General features: G+C 35.3%; 1 protein-coding gene across 3 annotated transcripts; it reads right to left on the bottom strand.

Annotated features, from left to right (window-relative positions):
* Positions 1-260: 260 nt before the first annotated feature.
* LOC135584408 (uncharacterized) lies at positions 261-9995 on the bottom strand. 3 transcript variants are annotated; one of them, XM_065145355.1, is made up of 7 exons: positions 9182-9995; positions 8296-8398; positions 5286-5403; positions 2856-2944; positions 1741-1802; positions 1576-1631; positions 261-693 (listed from the first exon to the last, which is right to left on the bottom strand). In XM_065145355.1, the coding sequence occupies exons 1-7, from the start codon at positions 9514-9516 to the stop codon at positions 617-619; spliced, it is 840 nt and encodes a 279-aa protein (XP_065001427.1). In that variant the 5' UTR covers positions 9517-9995; the 3' UTR covers positions 261-616. The 3 variants fall into 3 exon arrangements, with proteins under 3 accessions (XP_065001427.1, XP_065001425.1, XP_065001428.1); XM_065145353.1 differs by having other exon boundaries at positions 265-693; positions 1535-1631; XM_065145356.1 differs by having other exon boundaries at positions 267-693; positions 1535-1631; positions 5307-5403; positions 9182-9994.
* Positions 9996-20621: the final 10626 nt, after the last annotated feature.

Below are 20621 nucleotides of genomic sequence, written 5' to 3'. Positions count from 1 at the left end.
CTTGCATGTAAATCATTGTAGCTAATCTCGATTAGTTATTGAAAATTTATTTCTTATTAGCTTTTTAAAAAAATTAAACACATTAAGGTATTTTAGATATTCTACTATTATATATATATATATATATATATACATATACATATACATATATACAAATATATATATATACATATATATACACATTATATATACACATATATATATATATATATATATAATAGAGAGAGAGAGAATCATACCAATTTAGTTTCCTGCATGGCATAAAAGAGACCACACCAAATGGTTCTGCAATTACACCACACGCACACACACACGACAACCACAGTTTGAAGATTGTTTGTTTGAACTGTCAAAAGTTATCTTCCTAAGAAGAATACAGTATCAAGAAAAATAACACCACCTACGCATAACTATGTTATTTTCGAAATAATCCTCAGCTGAAGTCTATGCAAGGAAGGAGGTTATCTTTGACGCCCAAGAACTGCAAGCTTTGACTACCTCGTGCTTTAAGATCCAGACTATGACCTTTGAAGGGTGCAGAAGTCAAGCAAGCTAAAGTCTTCACCACCTCCATTCATATTCACAAGACCAAAAAGAAACCGTGTAAATAAACAGATCAGATCTCCACAATGAAGCAGCATGTCAACCTCGTCTTTGCTCTTCCTTTCGGTGACTGCCACCAAGCGCATGAACCTTGATAAAGATAACAAAAAATACCAAGATTATAGTCGAACATAGAAATTTATAATATAATTTTGGGTCGATAGCCTCAAATTATAATATAAGAAAGTTATTAGCATCTAATCATGATTACACAAAGCTCAATGCAGATGAACTTCCAAGCGATTAAGCTTCACAAACAGCTGTGTCATAAATTTCTGATGTGCTGAAGTAACAATAAGCAACTTGCATAAGATTCTTATCATAATAGGCAAATTTCAAAAGAAGACCTTTTTATGGACATCAGATTAAAAGTAAAGACAGATATCGAGCCTAAAGAGTCTTATCATTCTTCAGTAATCACAGACAGAAGGCAACTTCTGTCAGAAAATGAATACTGTAGTTGCGCCAAAATAATCTATCCTGTGCAACAGAGTAGGCTTAAAAGAAGAGATTTAAGTTTCAGTGCATGCTTAGTAACACATTACTTTTCATGTTGGTTGACTTTCCAATCAAAGGGTTGGAAGGCTCAGCATGGATTTATATGATAAATGGTTCGATATGAATACTGTTGACAAACCAATTGTATAAGGGTTGGGGTTATTTAAATATTCCTTTGATCAGAGGATAAAAAAAAGGACCAACTCCACAAGACTAGACCAAATTCCTTGCTGCAAAAGCAATTGACATCAGAAGATAAGGGACACATAAGAAGAAACTTACCTTACATACGCAGTCAGACCACATAGGTCTTTATAAAATATGGCCAAATGACTGCATTTGCATATGCAGCTGTTTTTTAAACTACACTATTCATATATTTATGACTTTAATATGGTTTCAGAAAACATTTAGCAAGAAAAATGAAGATTACCAGATTGACAAGGACAAACAAGAGTTGGAAAAGATCTTCACCGATTGACATGCATAATGGAGGCATCCGACTCATAACGCTTGATGCACCACTGAAGCTGTTCATTAAGAAAATCCTTCCTTATAAGCTAGTATAAGATACCCATGTGTATTATCAGATAAATAATGCTGATTCAATAATTTAAATATAAAAACCTTTAAAAATACCTATTTAGAATGGTAACTATGTTCTTTCTTACATAATATAATAGATTGACATTATCTTCTACCTGCAAAGGATCAAAGGGACTTAAAAGTCAGATGCATACCAATCACAGGACAGAGATATAAGCTGAAGTTGACAGACTCGCATGTTTTGAAGATATCAGAAGTACCATCAAACAATTAAGTGCAAATATCAAAAATATGAAATTAGAATAACAATGAATTGGTAAATTAGAATCTAGTGGAATTTCAATGGGGTAATCTTGAAGATTTTGTACACATGAAGGTGTCAAGTTAAACAGCATGAACATTGTTTTGTTTGCATCAAATCCTAGTTTTGACTATGCGCTAACAAGTTGGTATAACATGCAAGAAAGTAGCTATAGTTGAGGTATCTCTGCACATATAATTGAAGATTTTGAAGTATGTTATAAACTCGGTATAATATACGGACAAGACCTGTACAAAAATAGGAAAACATACAATTTCATAAGTATAGGAAACATAAGAATTACTTCCTACAATTCTATAATGCCCAATTCACAATTAGGCTAATATATATAACCTAAATATATACATGCATGCGACCATCATCAAAGCCGTCAGCAGTTGTTTATGTGCATTAAAGATCCAGTACATTAAAAGAAACTGTATTCCTTATTATGTTATATTGTACTTCAGTGACCAAATACTACCACATCTGTTTTAGGTTCTAGATCCAAATATTGAGAGATGTATCACCAAGTAGTTGACAGGTAGCGGGTTTCTGGTTTTTCACAAAAACAGGAATAGATGTAAAAGTCAATTTTACCTTATTGGACAAATAGGTTTGCAGAAAAGTTGATGCCGATAAGATACATGAAAAACTTATATTGACCTGAAGGATTAGTCTTTCTGTGCATAACTTTGAAATATAGTTGAAAGTCTTGAGACATCTTTTAAGAACCAGATCAAAGAAAAACAGTGTCACTTAATAGGCTATAGGAGAAAAATCATTCAGCTTATTTTTCTTCTGGAAACAAGTACTAGAGATTTTCTTAAGCATTAAACACAAACAAAATGGTAAATTATGCAGGGAAGGAGGAAAAGAATAATATAGAGTGAAATTCACTACCAACCTTATTCATTTCAAAGTTAGCCATAATCAGGTTGAGAAGTTTAACATTCTCGGCTAGGCAACGCTGAGTTTCACTTTCTGTTGGATAGGCTGTTGAGAAACATATATTAAAAGATCAGAAAAAAAAGATAAAAATCAACACAGAAGAAATTAGAATACACTTCCTTGACATCTTAAATTTATCTGATGATGCATCTTAACAAATTAGATAATGCACAAAGTACAAATAATATATGCACAATTTCAACTAACATGTTAAGAGTTTCCCACTTGGAGAACTACAAGTATAATTTGCTTGACTACCTATTAGAATCACATTTTAGAAAAATAACTTAGTCATCATTTCTTGATAATAACATAATTGTAATGTTTGTAACAAAACAAACTTCTGCGTAGCAGATTGCAGGTATGATCAACAGCTTGTAAATTCTTTAGTCAAGAATTTGCACAAAATTCACACAATTATGTTGGTATAAAACTCTCATCTATAATTAAATTATTTATCTTCACATTGGATCTGTCAAAGGTTTGTTCTGCCCTTCATCTACCTAATGCAACCATCCCTTCTCCAGGCCTGAGCATGGGTAACAAACAGAATTAACAATATCATGCACAGCCAGACTGTTTGCTAGGTCTTATTGTTGTTGTTATTGCTTTTGTTGTTGAATTTGGTCTATGGTATTGCAGCCATGTTCACAAGTCATAAAAAGTTACTAAATGCCTTAAATTAAAACATTGAGAAAGTCATCTTTCTTTATCAAGATATGTTCTATTTCTTGTCAAAAGATCCAAAAAAAATGCAGAAATTACACAGATTTTCCTAATGGAGCAAAAAGAGAAGCCAATTTAATATAATCTTTTATCTCAAAAAATAACAGCTAAAACCATTTCCACAACAGCATTGGAGAAGAATTTTGTGCCAATATAATGACCATTTGAATCCTTGTAAATGTAACAAAATTTTGATAAGTTATCAATATGCCTTTATATGTGGGTTTTAGACAAAAAGAGTGCATCCACTTACTTTGTTGATGCTATGAAATATACCTATACACACACATATATGCATCCAGTTACTGTAGTCACTAGTGTTAAAACCATAGTAGTAAGGTTCCTATAAGAATAAGTCTACATCAAGAATCAACATTAAATCCTTATCTTTTTAAATTCGTAATGGATAGAGAAACTTTCTAATCATATGCAGGATAGACCTCATTAATATATTTTATTGGTCAATGATATAATTTTAATTGATGAAAATTTAAATGGAATTTATTTTAAACTTAAATTATGGAAAAAAAATCTTTGAAACTAAAGCTTTTAAATTAATGAGTAAGATTGAATCCATGAGATGAAATTTAAATAATATCAGGAGTAGAACCGAGTATTTGTTAAGTTGAATAGAAAAAAAAAGTTCCAATAAGTTTTAAGTTCTTCTGATTAATTACTTAACAAGATGGAGAGAATTTGACACTATGACAACAATGTACTATTCCTTTCAATAACAACTAGGTGATTTCATCGGTAAGATGGGGGAAGTGGTAGTAGTTTTCATATCTTCTGTTAAAACATCCAAGTAAGCTAGGAGGAGCATAATTTTGGAATTTTATGCTAAAAGATGGCAACTACTAGGAAAACAATGGACTGATCCCCCTTTCCTTAAGGACCCAATATCAATTACCTCTAAAATGATATTTAAGTCAATATTGTTTTCCTTTTAAGCAAACATGTACACACATCAAAATTCCATGCATTGTCTGGAGCCGCTTTCTAAACTCAAAGAGAGATTTAACTTTAGCAAAAGCTCTCATAATAAACTGGTATGAGCCTCCAACTTCACACCATTGTGATTCAACATTCAACCTTGATTGTACAAACAATCCAAAGTTATAAAATCAGCTGAAGACAAACTTAGAAACTACAACTATAATAGTGGCAAAATGCATGGTGATTCTTTAAAATTGCTCACATAGGACAAATATTTCAAAACAAAAGCAATGACAAGGAAAACAAAAAGTTATCATGCAAAACTAGATGCTAAAAAGATAAAGTAACAAGATCTTCATAAGTGTGAGCAATAGAAATATGTCTAAAGCAAAACTGTTGTAGAATCTTAAAATCTCAGAGGCACAGAAATCCTGTGATATGATATTAGTATAAAAGAACACAGAATCTAACATAAATCAATTTCCATTCAGGTCATAATGGAACCACACACACACACTCCACAGCAAGATGGAAACTTGTAACACTAGTTAAAGTGCATCATTAAAACATTAATAGGATGATGATCACTGGATTTGACATATAATGTCTATTTCTAGTATTTCATTATTTAAGAGAAACACAAAGGAAGAGATGCATTCAATCTCAAAATTATAAATATCAACAGAAAGTGCCATCGGTTGAACAAATACAAGAACCCAACAACCTTCACATGAAACTTGATTACCATGGTGCACATCAAGCATTGTCGGAGCATTGTGAGTTACATTGTCTGGTTGAACATAATTCATACTTGACACTGAAGAAGAATTCACCATCTTTTCCTGAAGAAAACCCCATATCAACATCTTAGATTCATTTGCATTAAAACATGATAAAATTCATTGGAGATAACAAAAACTATTACTCCATCGTAAAAGAACACCAGTAACTTATTCGTTTTCACCGAGATTTTTTGTTTATTGGTTCTATCAAAAAGGAGTTCAACAAATGAGACTAATCTTGAAAAATGAAATTAATGCAGTCCACATATGATGCTAATCAGTAGCCTCTAGTACAAAAAGATGAAGGTGACTATTATATTGTCACTCAAATGCAATATTTGAGATCTTGATCTGGTGTCGGTTGGTTAACAACCAGATTGGTACTATAATGGCATTGATTGATGTATAGACACTTGGCACAGTCAGTGCCATCCAATTACCAACTGAACCAAGGAAAAAAATGGAAGAGCAGGATGCAGGGGAGGCTAGGATTGGTGGACAAGGAAGAGGGGCAATGGAGAAAGAGGCAAAGGGCAAGGAGGTGATGGAAGAGGAAGACGAGAAGGCAGAGGCTGAGGATTGTTGGGCAGTCCCGCCTATGAATTAAGTGGTGGGATCCATGGGGGTTAATTAAAAACTCTAATCCTAATCTTATATGAGTTAGATGGGAGAAACCAAAAAGGTGACCGTCAGAGGGAAGGAAAGAGCTTTCCTCCAAGGAGAAAAAAATTTCGACTATTGGTTAGTGAAATTCATTCCGATTATCATAATTTTCTGATATGTTGACCTAGACACTATACTCTCTAAATTGATCGGTGTAGATCTTTAAGATTTTTTCTTCTACTTAGTTTTTCTCCTTGGTTTCTTAAAACTCATCTGAGTATCTAATTTTCATATGATATTGATGCCCTCCAGTTAATTTAGAGAGAGTGACATTGTAATCCCCTTATTTTACAGTGGAATATTGATCTAGTTTGCCCGTGGTTTTTTTCCTTCATGTTGAAAGGTTTTTCCACGTAAATCTTATCTCGAGATTTGCTTAGTATTCTATCACTAATTTGATTGGCCTACACTATTAGATTATTTACAATATATTTGATTTTAAATTATATCTTGTTTGATTCACATAAAGAGGAAAAAAAAGATTATGGCGTTTGTCACTTCCGTAGATTCAAGACTCCATATCCAATCTTTTCTCAACAAGGAAGATGAGAAAGCACTAATGTGGAGAGGTGGAGGAGGCAGCAACGATGCAAATAGGAGGAAGTGGAGAAAGAGATGGAAGAGAAGGAGACAAGCTTATATGAAAAGAGAGAAAGAAAAAATTGGGAAAAAAAAAGTTAAAGGAAAGATAGTTGTCAAAAAAAAAAAAGACTTCACAGTTTTATTGTTGTTGTCATCATTATCGTCATTGGAACTTTCTAAATTTTAGGTGTTCAGAGACTCTATGTGCGGAATAACTAATAAAGATTTCTGTACTGCCCACCATGTACCTATTCTGTGCAGTTGGACTTCCCAAAAGAAAATAATATTTCTGAATGTTTCTGGTTTAGAGATGACTTAGCTACATCTTATTATTCTAGTGTTTGATAACTTATGTATTACATTTTCTAACTATTTTGCCTTAGGTCTTAACTGAACCAAGTTTGTCAAACATGATTACACGCTGAACTAGTTTTTTCAGAAACCTTGTACATTCTGCCTTAGGGTCCTCCTCGCAATAAACCATTTACTGAAATAGATAACAGCTGACTTCTTCAGCTTGAGATGACAACTAAACCGGAAGCCTCCATCTGTGGTATGCAGCATGTTTTACACTCGACTTAACAATTTCCCATTGTTTTTCCTTAGTCCTTGCCAACAGCATGTGTCAGCATGGTATGGAATGCCCCATGCCAATGAGGGGGCATGAAAAGAAAAATTCTTGTCTAAAATACTAACTTTAGTGAATAACTTGTTTCATCAAAAAGTTATTACAAGACACTTTTAGTAGTAAGTTGTACCACATCTTGCTTGCTCATCAGGGTGACTGGCACTAGCATGTTTCTGATGTGAGCCCAAAAGATGGGCACAACAAAATTGGTATACGATAGCGCAGAATTTCTTTGTAAGAATAATGGTCGATGACACACTCTGAATTAAAATGCCTATACCACAAAAAAATAATATAATATAATATTGAACTGTCCCACCCTCTACCAAAAAACTAAAAAATAAAAAATAATACCACCTGATATTGGATCATATGATCTGATACAGGTCCTTATTCAGACCAGCGGATAGAAGTCAATACATGTACTGGAATCCACAATTAAATGTGACTTTGCATACGACCACCGTAGAAAGCTTCAATAAGTGGCATAAAGATGAATTATTTTGCACTTTAACTTCTAAATAATTTTATGATTTCATATCACATCAGATATACCTCTCCCTCTTATGTTCAAATGAAAGCTACAGATAAACAAATTATGCATCTCAAAAAGCATTTTCTCATAACAACTGCTTTTGAGCAACACAGATACCTTATACAAGACAGATATGAATTGAAAGTTACACCTAAAACAACCTTGAATTCCCTTTCAGTTATTCTTAACTAATTATTTCTTTTATGAAGAAAAAATACCATAAATTTAACTAAGATATGTGTATGATCTCACTTTTACATAGTTTTAGGAAAAAAGATATCGGAACAACTGGCTACTCAAATTCATTCATGAATTTGCATCACCAAAGGTAGTAAAAAAACATCTACATATCTTTGAGAAGTCCTTTGAAAATGCAAAATTTTATTTTCATGAACAATTAAATGGGAAACTAAGATAGTAAAATCAACAAGCACCGTGAGCAAAAGATGGACTAAACATCATGTAATGACCATTCATTAAAAATATCCAGATTCCAGAAATGTACAGGATCCTTAACATATACAGGTAAACTGCGACGACTCACAGGCATCATCCAGTGGCACCTCAATGCAATGTCCCTTGCTGTCTTGTTGGGCAGCATACCTGCTATATTGATGTACTTCGTTAAGCTAGGCTTATCAGCATATCTGGACATTTGATATTAACCAATATGTCAGGAAAAAAGAGTATTAAATTAGAAAACAGTCATGATACAAGTTAAATGTCCGAGGACAGAAACACTAGCATGCTAGCAAGACAAAAGTAACAGAAATACAACATTCCATTATTTCACTTCTTGTAACATGAACCATTATTAAAGTCTCACAGAACAGCCAAGTTTGAGTCAAATATCAAATTCAAACAAGCATCAAGCATCATAAATTTGAATAGACAAGTCACCACAAACTAGAATTTCAGTAATATATAATCATATCATATAAATTAAATAATAAGAGAAGGTACAATTGTTCAAACAAGAGTCCATACTGAGCCAAGGAACTAGATTCAATTCTATATTAAAATAAAATCAAGAACAATTACAGAGTGACCGAAAGAATCCAGCTGCATCACACACTTCCAGCCTAAAGACATATATTGTAAAGAATAGATTTCTCTTTAGTTGTAGAGAGCAGGAATTACTCCGAGAGTATATACATCCCAAAAAGGTGAACTGTCAGGCGAGAAAAGAAATATATGTTCACTTTATATAATTAATTAGAACTCAGGAAGAACGTAAATACTCTTCGAGACCACGCCTCAACACAAGCACTTCATCGTTAGACCAATTAACAGCCGAGGTAAATCATAGAGTGCGGGAATTAATACTCCAACTAAGAGAGTATATACATTCAGAAAAGGTGAACTATAAGGCGAGAAAAGAAATATATGTTCATTTTAAATGATTAATCAAATTAGAACAACAAGCTTACTCTTCAAGACCCCGCCTCAACACAAGCACTTCATCGTTAGACCAATTAACAGCCGAGGTTGAAGCACTCTCGGGTGGGGATTCATGGTTAAGAATGGCATTTCCTGAAGAATTACCCGACTGCGGCGTCACCGGGGAGGTATTATTTAGAGTTCCGGCGTTCGCAGGCAAGAACATCCCTGCCATACTGCTACCAGAACTGCACATTCCTCGCCCCGACGTCATCCCCATTGCTCTGTTGACGGTGCCCGGTAAGCAAACTGCATCTCGATTGCCAAAAGATTGCGGAAAGCCTCCTCCATACTCGAAGTTCGTGTTATCATCTGCCTCCATCATCAAACCACCAAATCGCAGGCAACAATTTACCAATATAAATCAAGAAACCAAATGTCCAAGAAAGAAGCAGCCTATATAAAGGCGAGAGAAAGAAGCCGGCGGAGATCTCCGTCGAGTTCGATTCTTCCAACGCCTCCCGATGTTTCAAGAACAACCGACCCCTCGAACCCTAATCAAGAAGAACAACACCAAAGATTCGTCCCAAGAAAACTCACTTTCGTTTCAGAAGATTGAACAATAAATCAAATACCGACAAAGTAATGATTTTGAGACATGGAGTATTTCAAGTAATATTCCTATTCCTATTTCATGACCTTTATTTATTTAGGTATGCCATATAGATAAGAAGATATGAGACATGGAGTATATCAAGTAAGATAAGATTTCTGGGAATCACAGCACTCTAACATTATCTTAATCCAAGTATGAATCAATATACTTGGATTTCACGGCGTCAACAAGATAGAAAGATAAGGGTGTCTCTTCCAAACTCATCTTACCCAATCTGATCAATCGATTAGGATGAATCTCCCTAATATATGTTTCAAAAGATACAAGTCTACCAAAAAATTAATATTTCTTGAAATTAACAGCTAATCGACACATTCTTTTAGTTACGAAGAATGTTGTTATTTGTCTTTGGAATGAAATAAATATTAAATAGTAAACAGTATTTGACTCAAGCAATCATATATTTGTCATTTTGCTTGGTGGAAAATAAATAAAAATAATATATATTCACATATTTTAACAGAAGTATTTTTTTTCTTGTTCTTCTTCTTCACATCGACTTATGCATTTGTCACTGCAGATATCTAAGAATTGTTGCAGGCCTCTGTCTTATTGACCTCCTCGGGCTCCGTCGGGTTCAAAAGAACGGTGCCCTTCGAGGTGTTCCTTTCCGTCGTTGTCGACGAAACGAGGCGGGGACCTGACGACTCTCGTTCTCCGTGCTCTCGTCGGGCGGCGTGGCGGACGAGACGCACGGGTCTTGATTGCTAGAGGCGCATACGAGCGGCAGCCTTCGAGGGGATCCATTCCTTCTGGACGGACTAAGCGACGCGGGGATCCGACGACTCTCCTCCTCCTTGCTCTCGTCAGGCGGCCCGGCGGGCGAGACGCACGGCTCTTGATGGCTAGAAGCGGGGATCGGGCGACTCTCGTTCTCCATGTCCTCGTTGGACGGCCCGGCGGCCGAGACACAAGGCTCTTGATTCCCTGAGGCGCCGCGCTCCGCCTTCCCAAGCTTCGGCTTCTTGGCCCGGTTCCTGTGGACGCTCCTGTCTCTGGTGCAGAACGGGCAGGTGAAGACGGCGTCCAGCTTGGGCTGCACCTTCCTGGCCCTCTTCGACGGCGTCTTGTTATGGCTGCAGAATGGGCAGGTGACGGCGGCGACCATTCCTGGCTGCACCAGCTTCGCTTCGTTCGCTGTTCCCTTCCCCATTCCGCCCTGCCGGTGCACATATTTATAGGGCTCGGGCACGTGTTCCAGTTTCCATTTATGCACCCGATGTGGCCAAGAATCAATCCGGAAGACTGGAAGATGCTGATGCATCGATCTCAAAGTGGGTCAAGGCCGTGGCAATCTTCCATTTGGGGCACCCTATCTCGATCACTAGGTGGCAAGAACTGCTATATAGCGTAACCCATCTTCGATCCAAAACAGATCAAGAAATGGTAAGAAACAGGGGGAAGGCGAGAACTTGTTGACCTTCTCCCATCGGCGGTGTACTGGTCGACGGGGAGGCGGTGGACGGCGGCGGTGTAGCTCCTGCCGCAGACCCTGCACTGCTCCTCCCTCGGAAATGTGGGGGTGTGATTTGGAGCTGTGAGACGTTCGAGAAAGGAGACATCAATCAGTTCGATCCGTGTTTTTCTTTTTTAAATCTAGTATAGATTTCGTTTTAAGGCTCGTAAGATATCGATCGTTCAATTAAGTTTGATGATGGTTTCTCTATTCTTGAAATAAAATATTAGTTTTTTAATTATCTATTTAATATTTTTAAGCCCGATAAATTTATTTTGTGAATGATATTTCAATTTTTTTTTATTTTTTGTTGATACCTCGGGATTTTTTTGTCATAATTTTATTTTTATCTTAAAACACATACTAGTTAACTCGCTTAAATCTTATTTATTCTTTTTATATTAAACTAAATATTGAATGAAACAAATTAAGAATAAAAAAATTAAGAATAAACTATAAAAAGTAAAGACTCATTTATATTCATATCTAATATTTTAAATTTTGTAACCTTATCAATCATATTAAAGATGTGATCCTAAATACTTAGTGTTATCGTATTAATCCATAGTCAATTTTTTATTAATGTTTCAACTAATGACTTATCAATAGATTTAAATTTATCTTTTATAGCTTTCAAATATTGATATGCACTAGTTGCATATAGTAATAAAGTATTATTATTTTTATAAACATTAGAATGATTCTATCATATTTTTCTAATCATTCATTTTATTAATTTATTTCATAGTGTTTTTGAGTCAAGTCTATGTATTTTTCAATAAACAATACTAGGTTAAGATCTAATACACTTAGTATAAACTACATATTACATAATTTGAACCAAAGAGTATAGGACACTAGAAGAATAAGAATGTATAGAAAAAAGTATTCTTGTAAAATAATATTAATACTTTAATTCTTTAAAATATGATGAATTATTGATATCATTCATATTTTATCTTTAGGTGAAATATTAATATATTTAGTGTTCACTAAAAATTATTTATAGAAGACTAATACTATCATTGTGAAGTAGTGTTATCATATTTGGATATATAATGTTAAATTATAATGATGTTCAAAATAGTATCATCTTATCTTATCACATAATTATTTGAAGTATATTCTCCTTTGAAATTATCCTAATTATGTATGTTATTATGAATATTATTTTTTTTTAATATTATTTAGAATTAAAATTTTAATATAATTTTATATATTAGTCTAGACTTTTGATTGTTATAAGATTAATATAATAATATAAAACATAGTTTAAAATATCTTATAATTAATAAAAATATTTATTATAATTTATATCACATAAGTCTATCATCGGATGTCACTTTGGCAACTATCAATTACATAAAACTTAAAAATATAAATTATAAAAAATATTCATTAATTTTTATTAATCTAATCTATATAGAAATAATTTAATAAAGCATGTCAAATTGGTCAATTTTATAGTAGAGGACATAAGTCAAAAATATTAAATTTTTAAAAGATAAAATTATAATTTTATTAAGATGTATATTAAAATATTAAAAATCTTTGATTTTAGGAGAACAAGAGTCTCTTTTTAATGGGTTAAAAAAACTCTAATCTCCTTTCCTCCTCCTTAGTGTTGTCGTTGCAACTACAGCCACTCGATCATCGCATATGGGCTAGTGAATGTCGATGTCGACCTAGAGCAACACCACTATCGTGACACCCAACAACTTAGCAGGCAACACCCAATGGAACCCAAAGAGCCCCTCATCCGTTGCTTGTGTTGCCATCCATGTGACGTTTGTCCATTGATCAATGTCTAGCTATGCCACCCAATATAACAACGAGCCAATTACTAGCCTATGCATTATCATTGGAAGCGACACTTAGACCTTCATGTAATGCCACCTGGATCATAACGTCCCTTGGAGCCCATTGACACTAAACCATAAATCACGATTACCACTTAGTAACCTATAAACCTTTAACATTGTCACCCTCGTCTGCCACATATGCAACTCCACTTGTGACTAAGTCATACCACCATAGCCCATGTACAAGACCTCTCTTTTCTACCGCAATGTTGAATGACCACTACACATCATAGCATTGCCACATGCAATAATGACACCACCAAAGGCAACGACTACCCACAGTGGCAACAGCCACACGCGGTGTAATTGCTTCTCTTAACAATAGTCATTGCATGAGTTCTACCACTTGCGAGTTCTTCTACCACTACCTATAGCAATAGTTGATTGTGGTATCATCAACGTTTGCACAACCGTTGTTCACGATAGGACTAGCTACCCATGGTAGAAAAGGCGAAGAACCTTACATCGCCAACGACAAGACGAGCAAGTAGAAAAGCAAATTGATAACACAAAATGGATGGTTCAACCATCGTACATTCAAAATTGGATAACACTTTTTTTGCAAGTAAATTGCTAATAAACATATCTAAATACAAAATAGATCTAATATACTTTTATGATATAAGATATTTGATTTAAAAATAACTTGTTTTTCAAAATACCTTATGTGAAATAAATAAATTTAATGTCATTGAAAATACCTTTATTCAAAATAACAAACTTTCGTATTAATTATAAGCATAAAATTATAATCATGCTACTATACGAAATAAATTTAATATTAGAATCTGAAATCAAATATCTATAGATTAAAAATTAGACATGCATATATTTTGATGTCATTTAGAATATCTTTGTAATTCATATAATGCAGTTTATAGTTTGATCTATAAGTAACAATATAAATTTGTAAGTTAAACTAGATTCTCATTTTATTCTCTTATTATCTTTCATAAGTTTACTATAAACAATTAAATAGGAAGTAGACGGAGATGAGAATAGATTTCTAATTTCATATATGTTGCATTATCATATGTGTATAAAATACCTAGAAGATCCTGTTTATTTATAAGCAAAAATAGAAGGTCTAGAGTAAGTAATTAAGGATCCCTCCCATTAAGGTAATCTCGTACTAAATCCTATAGACCTCCTTTTTATTGACTTATAATCATAATTAAAATTTAATAAGATATATAATACATCTTATTTAATTAAATAATGTCACATAATCTAACATCTTGCATTGATAATTACTTTATTAATGTCACATAATCTAACATCTTGCCCTACCTATGTTGTTGTCCATGAAATGTTCAATTATACTTATGTCTCTTTTTTTAATTAAATATTTATTGAAAAAATCAATGATTTAAATAAGTGCTTTCATTAATTATTAGTTAAAAAAATATCAAAATCCATCTGAATGTCTATGATGATAAATAGGTTTGGACTTTTTTTTCCAAGTGATAACACTTTTGTTGGGAGTCTGTATTAGTTTAGAAAGGAGAAGGCGTACTCAAAAGATTATAATTGGTTTGACTTTAAAGTTAATACGAGGTCTTGGTATATTATCTCAAATCATAATTTTTTAGAAATTACTCTTTTGCCTACTTAAATCTATCTCAAGGTTAATGCATTCCTAGTTGAATTGCTATCCTAAGTGTAAAATAGATGTTAATTCATTCAAAGACATTTCTTTCGAATCTAAATAAGCCTTTAAAATTTTGAAAGATGATTTTTTGTGAAATTATAAGCTTCAATTGTGTAATGAATAGATGATGCGAGTCTAATTAAAATTAGATAAAAAGTAACTTTGGCATATCAGAAGTGTCATTATTCTTTATGATTTATCTAGATTAATAGACATCATTTAAGATCAATAGAAATATCATTATTAATACTGTATGGTTTTTCTTTTTACCTGCTAATAGGTTAAGATCTTTTTTTGAAACATTTGGAGGTCTTTTTATAATGAGCTTGAGTAATTGATAAATTGAATTAAGGAGTTATTAATAAATTGAGTAATTGAGACATTTATATGTAATTATCAATCATTACTCAATTGTGAAGACATGCAGCAAATTATCAAATGTTATAATTATAGCGTGATGGCCCATGCTGATATTAAGGATTCTCAACTAATGTGAAGGGATAAATGGACATCCTTACTAGGGTTGAGAATTTGTTGGGTCCTTAAGGGTGACATGCTGTTGGATTGCCCGTATGTCATTTCTCTTTTTTTATAATTTGACCCATTATGTTTTGATATATAGTAAGTTTGGACATAATGTTATGTTTAACGAATAATCTAGTTATGTCATTTATTATGAATATGTTTGATTGTTAAACCTCCTACTCAACCTCCTATGCTTAATTGTTAGACTTAATTGTATAATTATTGAGGGATGCTTTATGATCAGATTCAATTATATTATTATTAAACGATGCTTACCGGACTCAATTGTATCATTGTTGAATGATGCTTTGTGGTTGGACGTGGTTACATTATTATCAAGAGACTTCATGGTAGAATTCGATCATATCATCATTTAATGATACTTCATGATCGAACTCAATCACATTATTATCGAGGAATCGAGGGATGTTTTATGGTCTAATTCGATTGCATGATTATTATTGAACGATGTTTTATGGTCAGACTTAATCGTATTATTATTATGTGATACTTCATGGCTATATTTGGCCATCGGAGATGTCTTATGACGAGACTCAATCACATCATTTTTAGGGAATCCATTCTATCGGATTCAACCACATCATCATTGAATGATGTTTTATAGTTGAACTTGAATATATCATTATCAAGATACTTCATAATTGGATTCGATCACATCCGTATTAAATTATACTTTTAGACTAGATTCAATTATATATATCATTATCAAGGAATACTTCATTTAGTTATCTTGTTGTTAAATGATGTATTATGATTGGATTTAGTCATATCATTATTGGGAGGTGCTTCCCGATCATATTCAATCGTATCATCGTTGAATGTTTTGACTATCCAATAGGTCAAAGAATCAAATTAAACCTAGATCCAATATCCAAGCTTATCATAAGGTATTAAGAAAATGAGCTATTCAATAAATGAACCTATAAAATTTGCGTCAGTGACAACTCCAGCTCTTCTTCTTCTTCTGGGAAGTAACCAGAAGATGGTGCTTCTTGGGATGCTTCTATCGAAAAAGTCTTAATTCGACTATAATACTAAGAACAATTTTTTGTAGGGTGACTAGGACATCTACTCTTGCCATGTGAAGTGTGCTAGTTGGGATCGGAGAATTCCGGATAGAAATATATAATGTTATTAGTTTGATCAAATGATATACAATATTTTTATATAAAATTTGAGTAATCTTCAAATAATAGTGAGAAATTAATCTACAAGATGATTACATAGAATTATCTATCATTATTTAGCCATGAAAGAATATATTATTTAGCCATGAAAGAATACATGTAGCACATAATTACAATATAAGGCTAGAATATTTTTATAAAGGCTAATTAGATATCGAATCCATAAAATAATATGTCATTAAACTACAAATATATCCTTCTTCCTTATTATATCTCAATTTTGATTTTACAAATTTTGATTGGTCCTTAATAATATGTCATTAAAATAATAGGATGCTCCATTTGTGACATCCTCCACGTGGAATCCTGAGCAATTCTGGAATGTCTTTAATGTATTTTTAATGTACATGTTTAATTAAATAATTTTCTCTTATAAAAATCAACAACCATTGCATCAAGCTTCCTAAATCACGATGATAAAATCCAACGTCTATAAACAAGTAATGTTGGTCTTTCACTTCAATTTTCTCTTTGGTGCCATGTCCACTGTCAGTGCTTAGATCCTACATTATGCACCTACGGAGGATCATGTCACCATCAAACCCTCAACCATAATCCTCGATATACCACACTTAATTCTTGCTCACACATAGCAAGAATATCGTATATCTTCTAAATATATGTTGTGAAGATTTTTCTTGGATCAACCTCTTGTTCTAATCTTTCATTCGTCTTCTTTCCCCTAAAGATAGAATTAGAAACTATATGAAACTGTCAATTTGATTAAATCGATACATGAAATCTTATATTATATTCCTAAAAAATAACGATCTCCTTTTTAGAGACACCACAAGTAGTGGGTTCATGCAGATTCATCCTTTTCCACTGGCTCATCTTCTGCTTTCAACATAATTAGTATCACACACACTTCTTGACATAATATATAAATATAAATACAAATACATATACATACTTCCTAAAAACCAGCTGAAATAGCTTCATAAGAAAACATAGATACATTTTGATCTTTGTCATGTTCTTTGTTGGACACAATTGTAGTTGATTTGTCATGCATTTAAGTAGCAATCATCAGATTTTACAGCAACCTATAGATCAATCTAGTATCTCGAAGATCTACCAGCAACATCAACACCCAACACCTATAGGAGTACAGAATTTTGTGTTCTATTTGAAACGGAGTAAGACAGAGATATAGAAGAAGGAAGAACAAGTTCTTCCATTCCCAGATTGAGCCTCGAGAAATCAGAAACAAATTATATTACCACAATTTCTTCTTCTTCTTCTTCTTCTTCTTCTTCTTCTTCTTCTACTTCAGACCAACTTATGTACGTTGCCACTAGAGAAGTACAACCAAAGAAATGTAAGTAATGCATGATCCGCCAAAAGAATCAATGCAGGCCTTTGTCTCGCTGACCGCCTCGGTCTTTCTCGGGTGCACCAGTGGCCGGTTCATGCGAACGAAGCCCTTCGAGGGGTTCCTTTCCTTGGGTGCCGACGCAACGAAGGGAGGATCAGACGACTCTCGTTCTCCGTGCTGATCTCGTCGGGCGGCCTGGCGGACGAGACGCGCGGCTCTTGATTGCTACGATCGTATACGGGCGGCACCCTTCCTCGCATCCGAAAAAGCGAGTCGGGGAGCAGGCGAATCTCGTTCTCCTTAATCTCGTCAGACTGCCCGGGCAACGAGACGCACGGCTCTTGATCGCCGGAGGCGCCCTCCAGCGACGCCCTTCGAAGGGATTCTTTCACTCGGCGACTCTCGTTCTCCTTGATCTCGTCGTACGGCCTTGGGGAGGAGAGACACGGCTCATGACTGCCAGAGGCGCTGGTCTCCGCCTCCCCAAGCTTCGGCTTCTTGCTCCGGTTGTGGATGACGCTCTCGTCGCGGGCGCGGGCGCGGGCGCAGAACGGGCAGGTGAAGACGGCACTCTGCCTCGAATGCACCTTCCGACCCCTCTTCGACTGCGTCCCGTGACGGAGGCAGAACGGACAGGTGACGTCGGCGTCCATCTCGCGCTGCACCGGCTTCGCCTTACTCGCCGGCCTCTTCCCCATATCGCCCACTCCAGGTATTGCTCTGTATGCGGTGGCTGTGTGCACGCATATATAGGGGGTTTAGACGTGTGTTCGATTCCGATTGAGATTCCAGTTTCTATTTATAGCGCTAACAACCAATGCGGATGACCGGAGGATGGTGACGCGTTGATCTCAAAGTGCATCAACGCCATGGAAGTCGTCCATTTGGATCTGATCCGATACTTTCGAGAGGCTTATCTGATGCTCAAATATATGGGCCTGTATGTGTAGCGTTATCCATCTCCAATCTAAAACAAAGCAAGAACTGCTACGGAACAGGTCGTTGACCTCCTTGCATCGGTAGCGTGCGCCACCCGGCAGACTGGTTCGAGCCGACGCAGGTTGGTTGACTCACACTGTTCTTGGTCTGAGAGGCGTCCGGGGGTTGCGTTTTGTAGCAGCGAGTTAGTCGTTCAAGAAAGGAAACAGCAGTTCGATTCGGACTAGGTTTCAGATCCTGTGAAGATTTTGCTCGAAGGATCGGAAGATTCCAAGAAAAGATAGCATCTCGACCATCCAATGAATCTTGATGACGGCTTCTCCGTTCATGTCAGATCGAAGCCGTGGTGATAAACGATAATGGCATCAGTGTTCTTAGTAGTACAGCGCCATGCTGACGGATCAAGCGATGTAACTCTCTGTACCATGTAATGTGTTTAGAAGCCCGAAATGAAAAGATGGAGACATATACTTGAGAGCAAACATATGCATGGCAACAAGATTCATATACATTATGAGACGATGATGGGGTAAGTACGTGGGGGCAACCTTCACATGGCCATGTCTTCCAAGGAGAGCACAGATTTGTGCAAGCAAAGCAACTATTTTATGGACTGTTTCCTTGTGAAGGTGACGGGAATTGGAGTACCTTTCTGATTTGTGCAAGAACGAACACATGCGATAAGTAGAGCTGCATGCTTCACGTGGAAGCTTCGTAACGTTAAACACACAGCGAGGATGCTTGGCTTGGATTCGATTGATTGCAGCAACATTAACTGCAAGATGATATCAGAGAGAAGTTTTTTGTGTTGCAGAACATGCAAAGACTAAATGTGTTGTTCTTTAGCGAGAGGGTGAAGAAGACGGCAATAAAAGTGGGAAGGGGCAAGTCTGGACAACTAAGCATGGCATAAGATATCAGCCGAGGATCCAAAGAAGCCAACAGAGCAACACAGTGAGAGGATAGCGGCTGTTCTTTTTCTGTAGAAGATGGGGTATGGTTTGCTTCGCTGGACGAAATGATCCCTGTTCGAGGAACTGTTCCAGGAGAGCTCATGCAACTCTCTCTCTCTCTCTCTCTCTTGTGATTAAAGAAGCTGAAGGTGGGTTAATCTTCCACAAGTTTTTAGTGTGCTTCCCTCCCAAGGGGGGTTGATGATGATGATATATGATGAAAATAAGTATGATAAATTTGACTTCTGTCTCACATGTAGAGTAAGAAACTAATAATCTAGCTCATCATTGCAGCAAGGATGAGAGAGAGAGAGAGAGAGAGAGATTGTAGAAAAGTATGTACCGGAGATGCTTAAGCGACATGAGAGAACAGGCAAGCTGATGAAGGAACCAAAGAACAACTCCTTTTCTCATTCATGTGCGAGGGATACTTAGGGGCCCACGCGGGTCCCGCATTTCCTGAGCACCTGTGCATCGCCAGCTAGGACGGGCAGTGAATTTGAGATTGCTTAATGAATGGAGATCGAAGGAGCCCAATGCAATCATAAATGTTCATCATCATCAAAGACAAGAAATAAACTACGGAAAAGTCTTAATGCCAACATCAAATTAGTTCTATTGTTGTATATGGACACACACAGCATTTCGTTCTCGATCCAGCTTGGTTCATTATTTCCAAGCTAAGCTTGGAACATAAAAGTCTACTTCAGAGAAATGCCTCATCGAACCTGGAAGAACAACCAGCAGAGTTGCTGCTCCTCCTTGTCCTGAGATCATCCTAATATATTCATATATGGGTCCAACAGATCATCCCAAAAATCTTTGGGTGAGCCACTTGTCCTAAGGTTGTCGGAAACATAAATCTAATGCATCTTTTGGAAGTAATATTATTGTAGGAAATT

The sequence above is a fragment of the Musa acuminata genome, chromosome BXJ3-4 (genome assembly GCF_036884655.1).
Source record: "Musa acuminata AAA Group cultivar baxijiao chromosome BXJ3-4, Cavendish_Baxijiao_AAA, whole genome shotgun sequence".
In the NCBI taxonomy this organism is placed as follows: domain Eukaryota; kingdom Viridiplantae; phylum Streptophyta; class Magnoliopsida; order Zingiberales; family Musaceae; genus Musa; species Musa acuminata.
The sequence above is the reverse complement of the archived record's forward strand: the minus strand, read 5'-3'. Positions and strand labels throughout refer to the sequence as shown.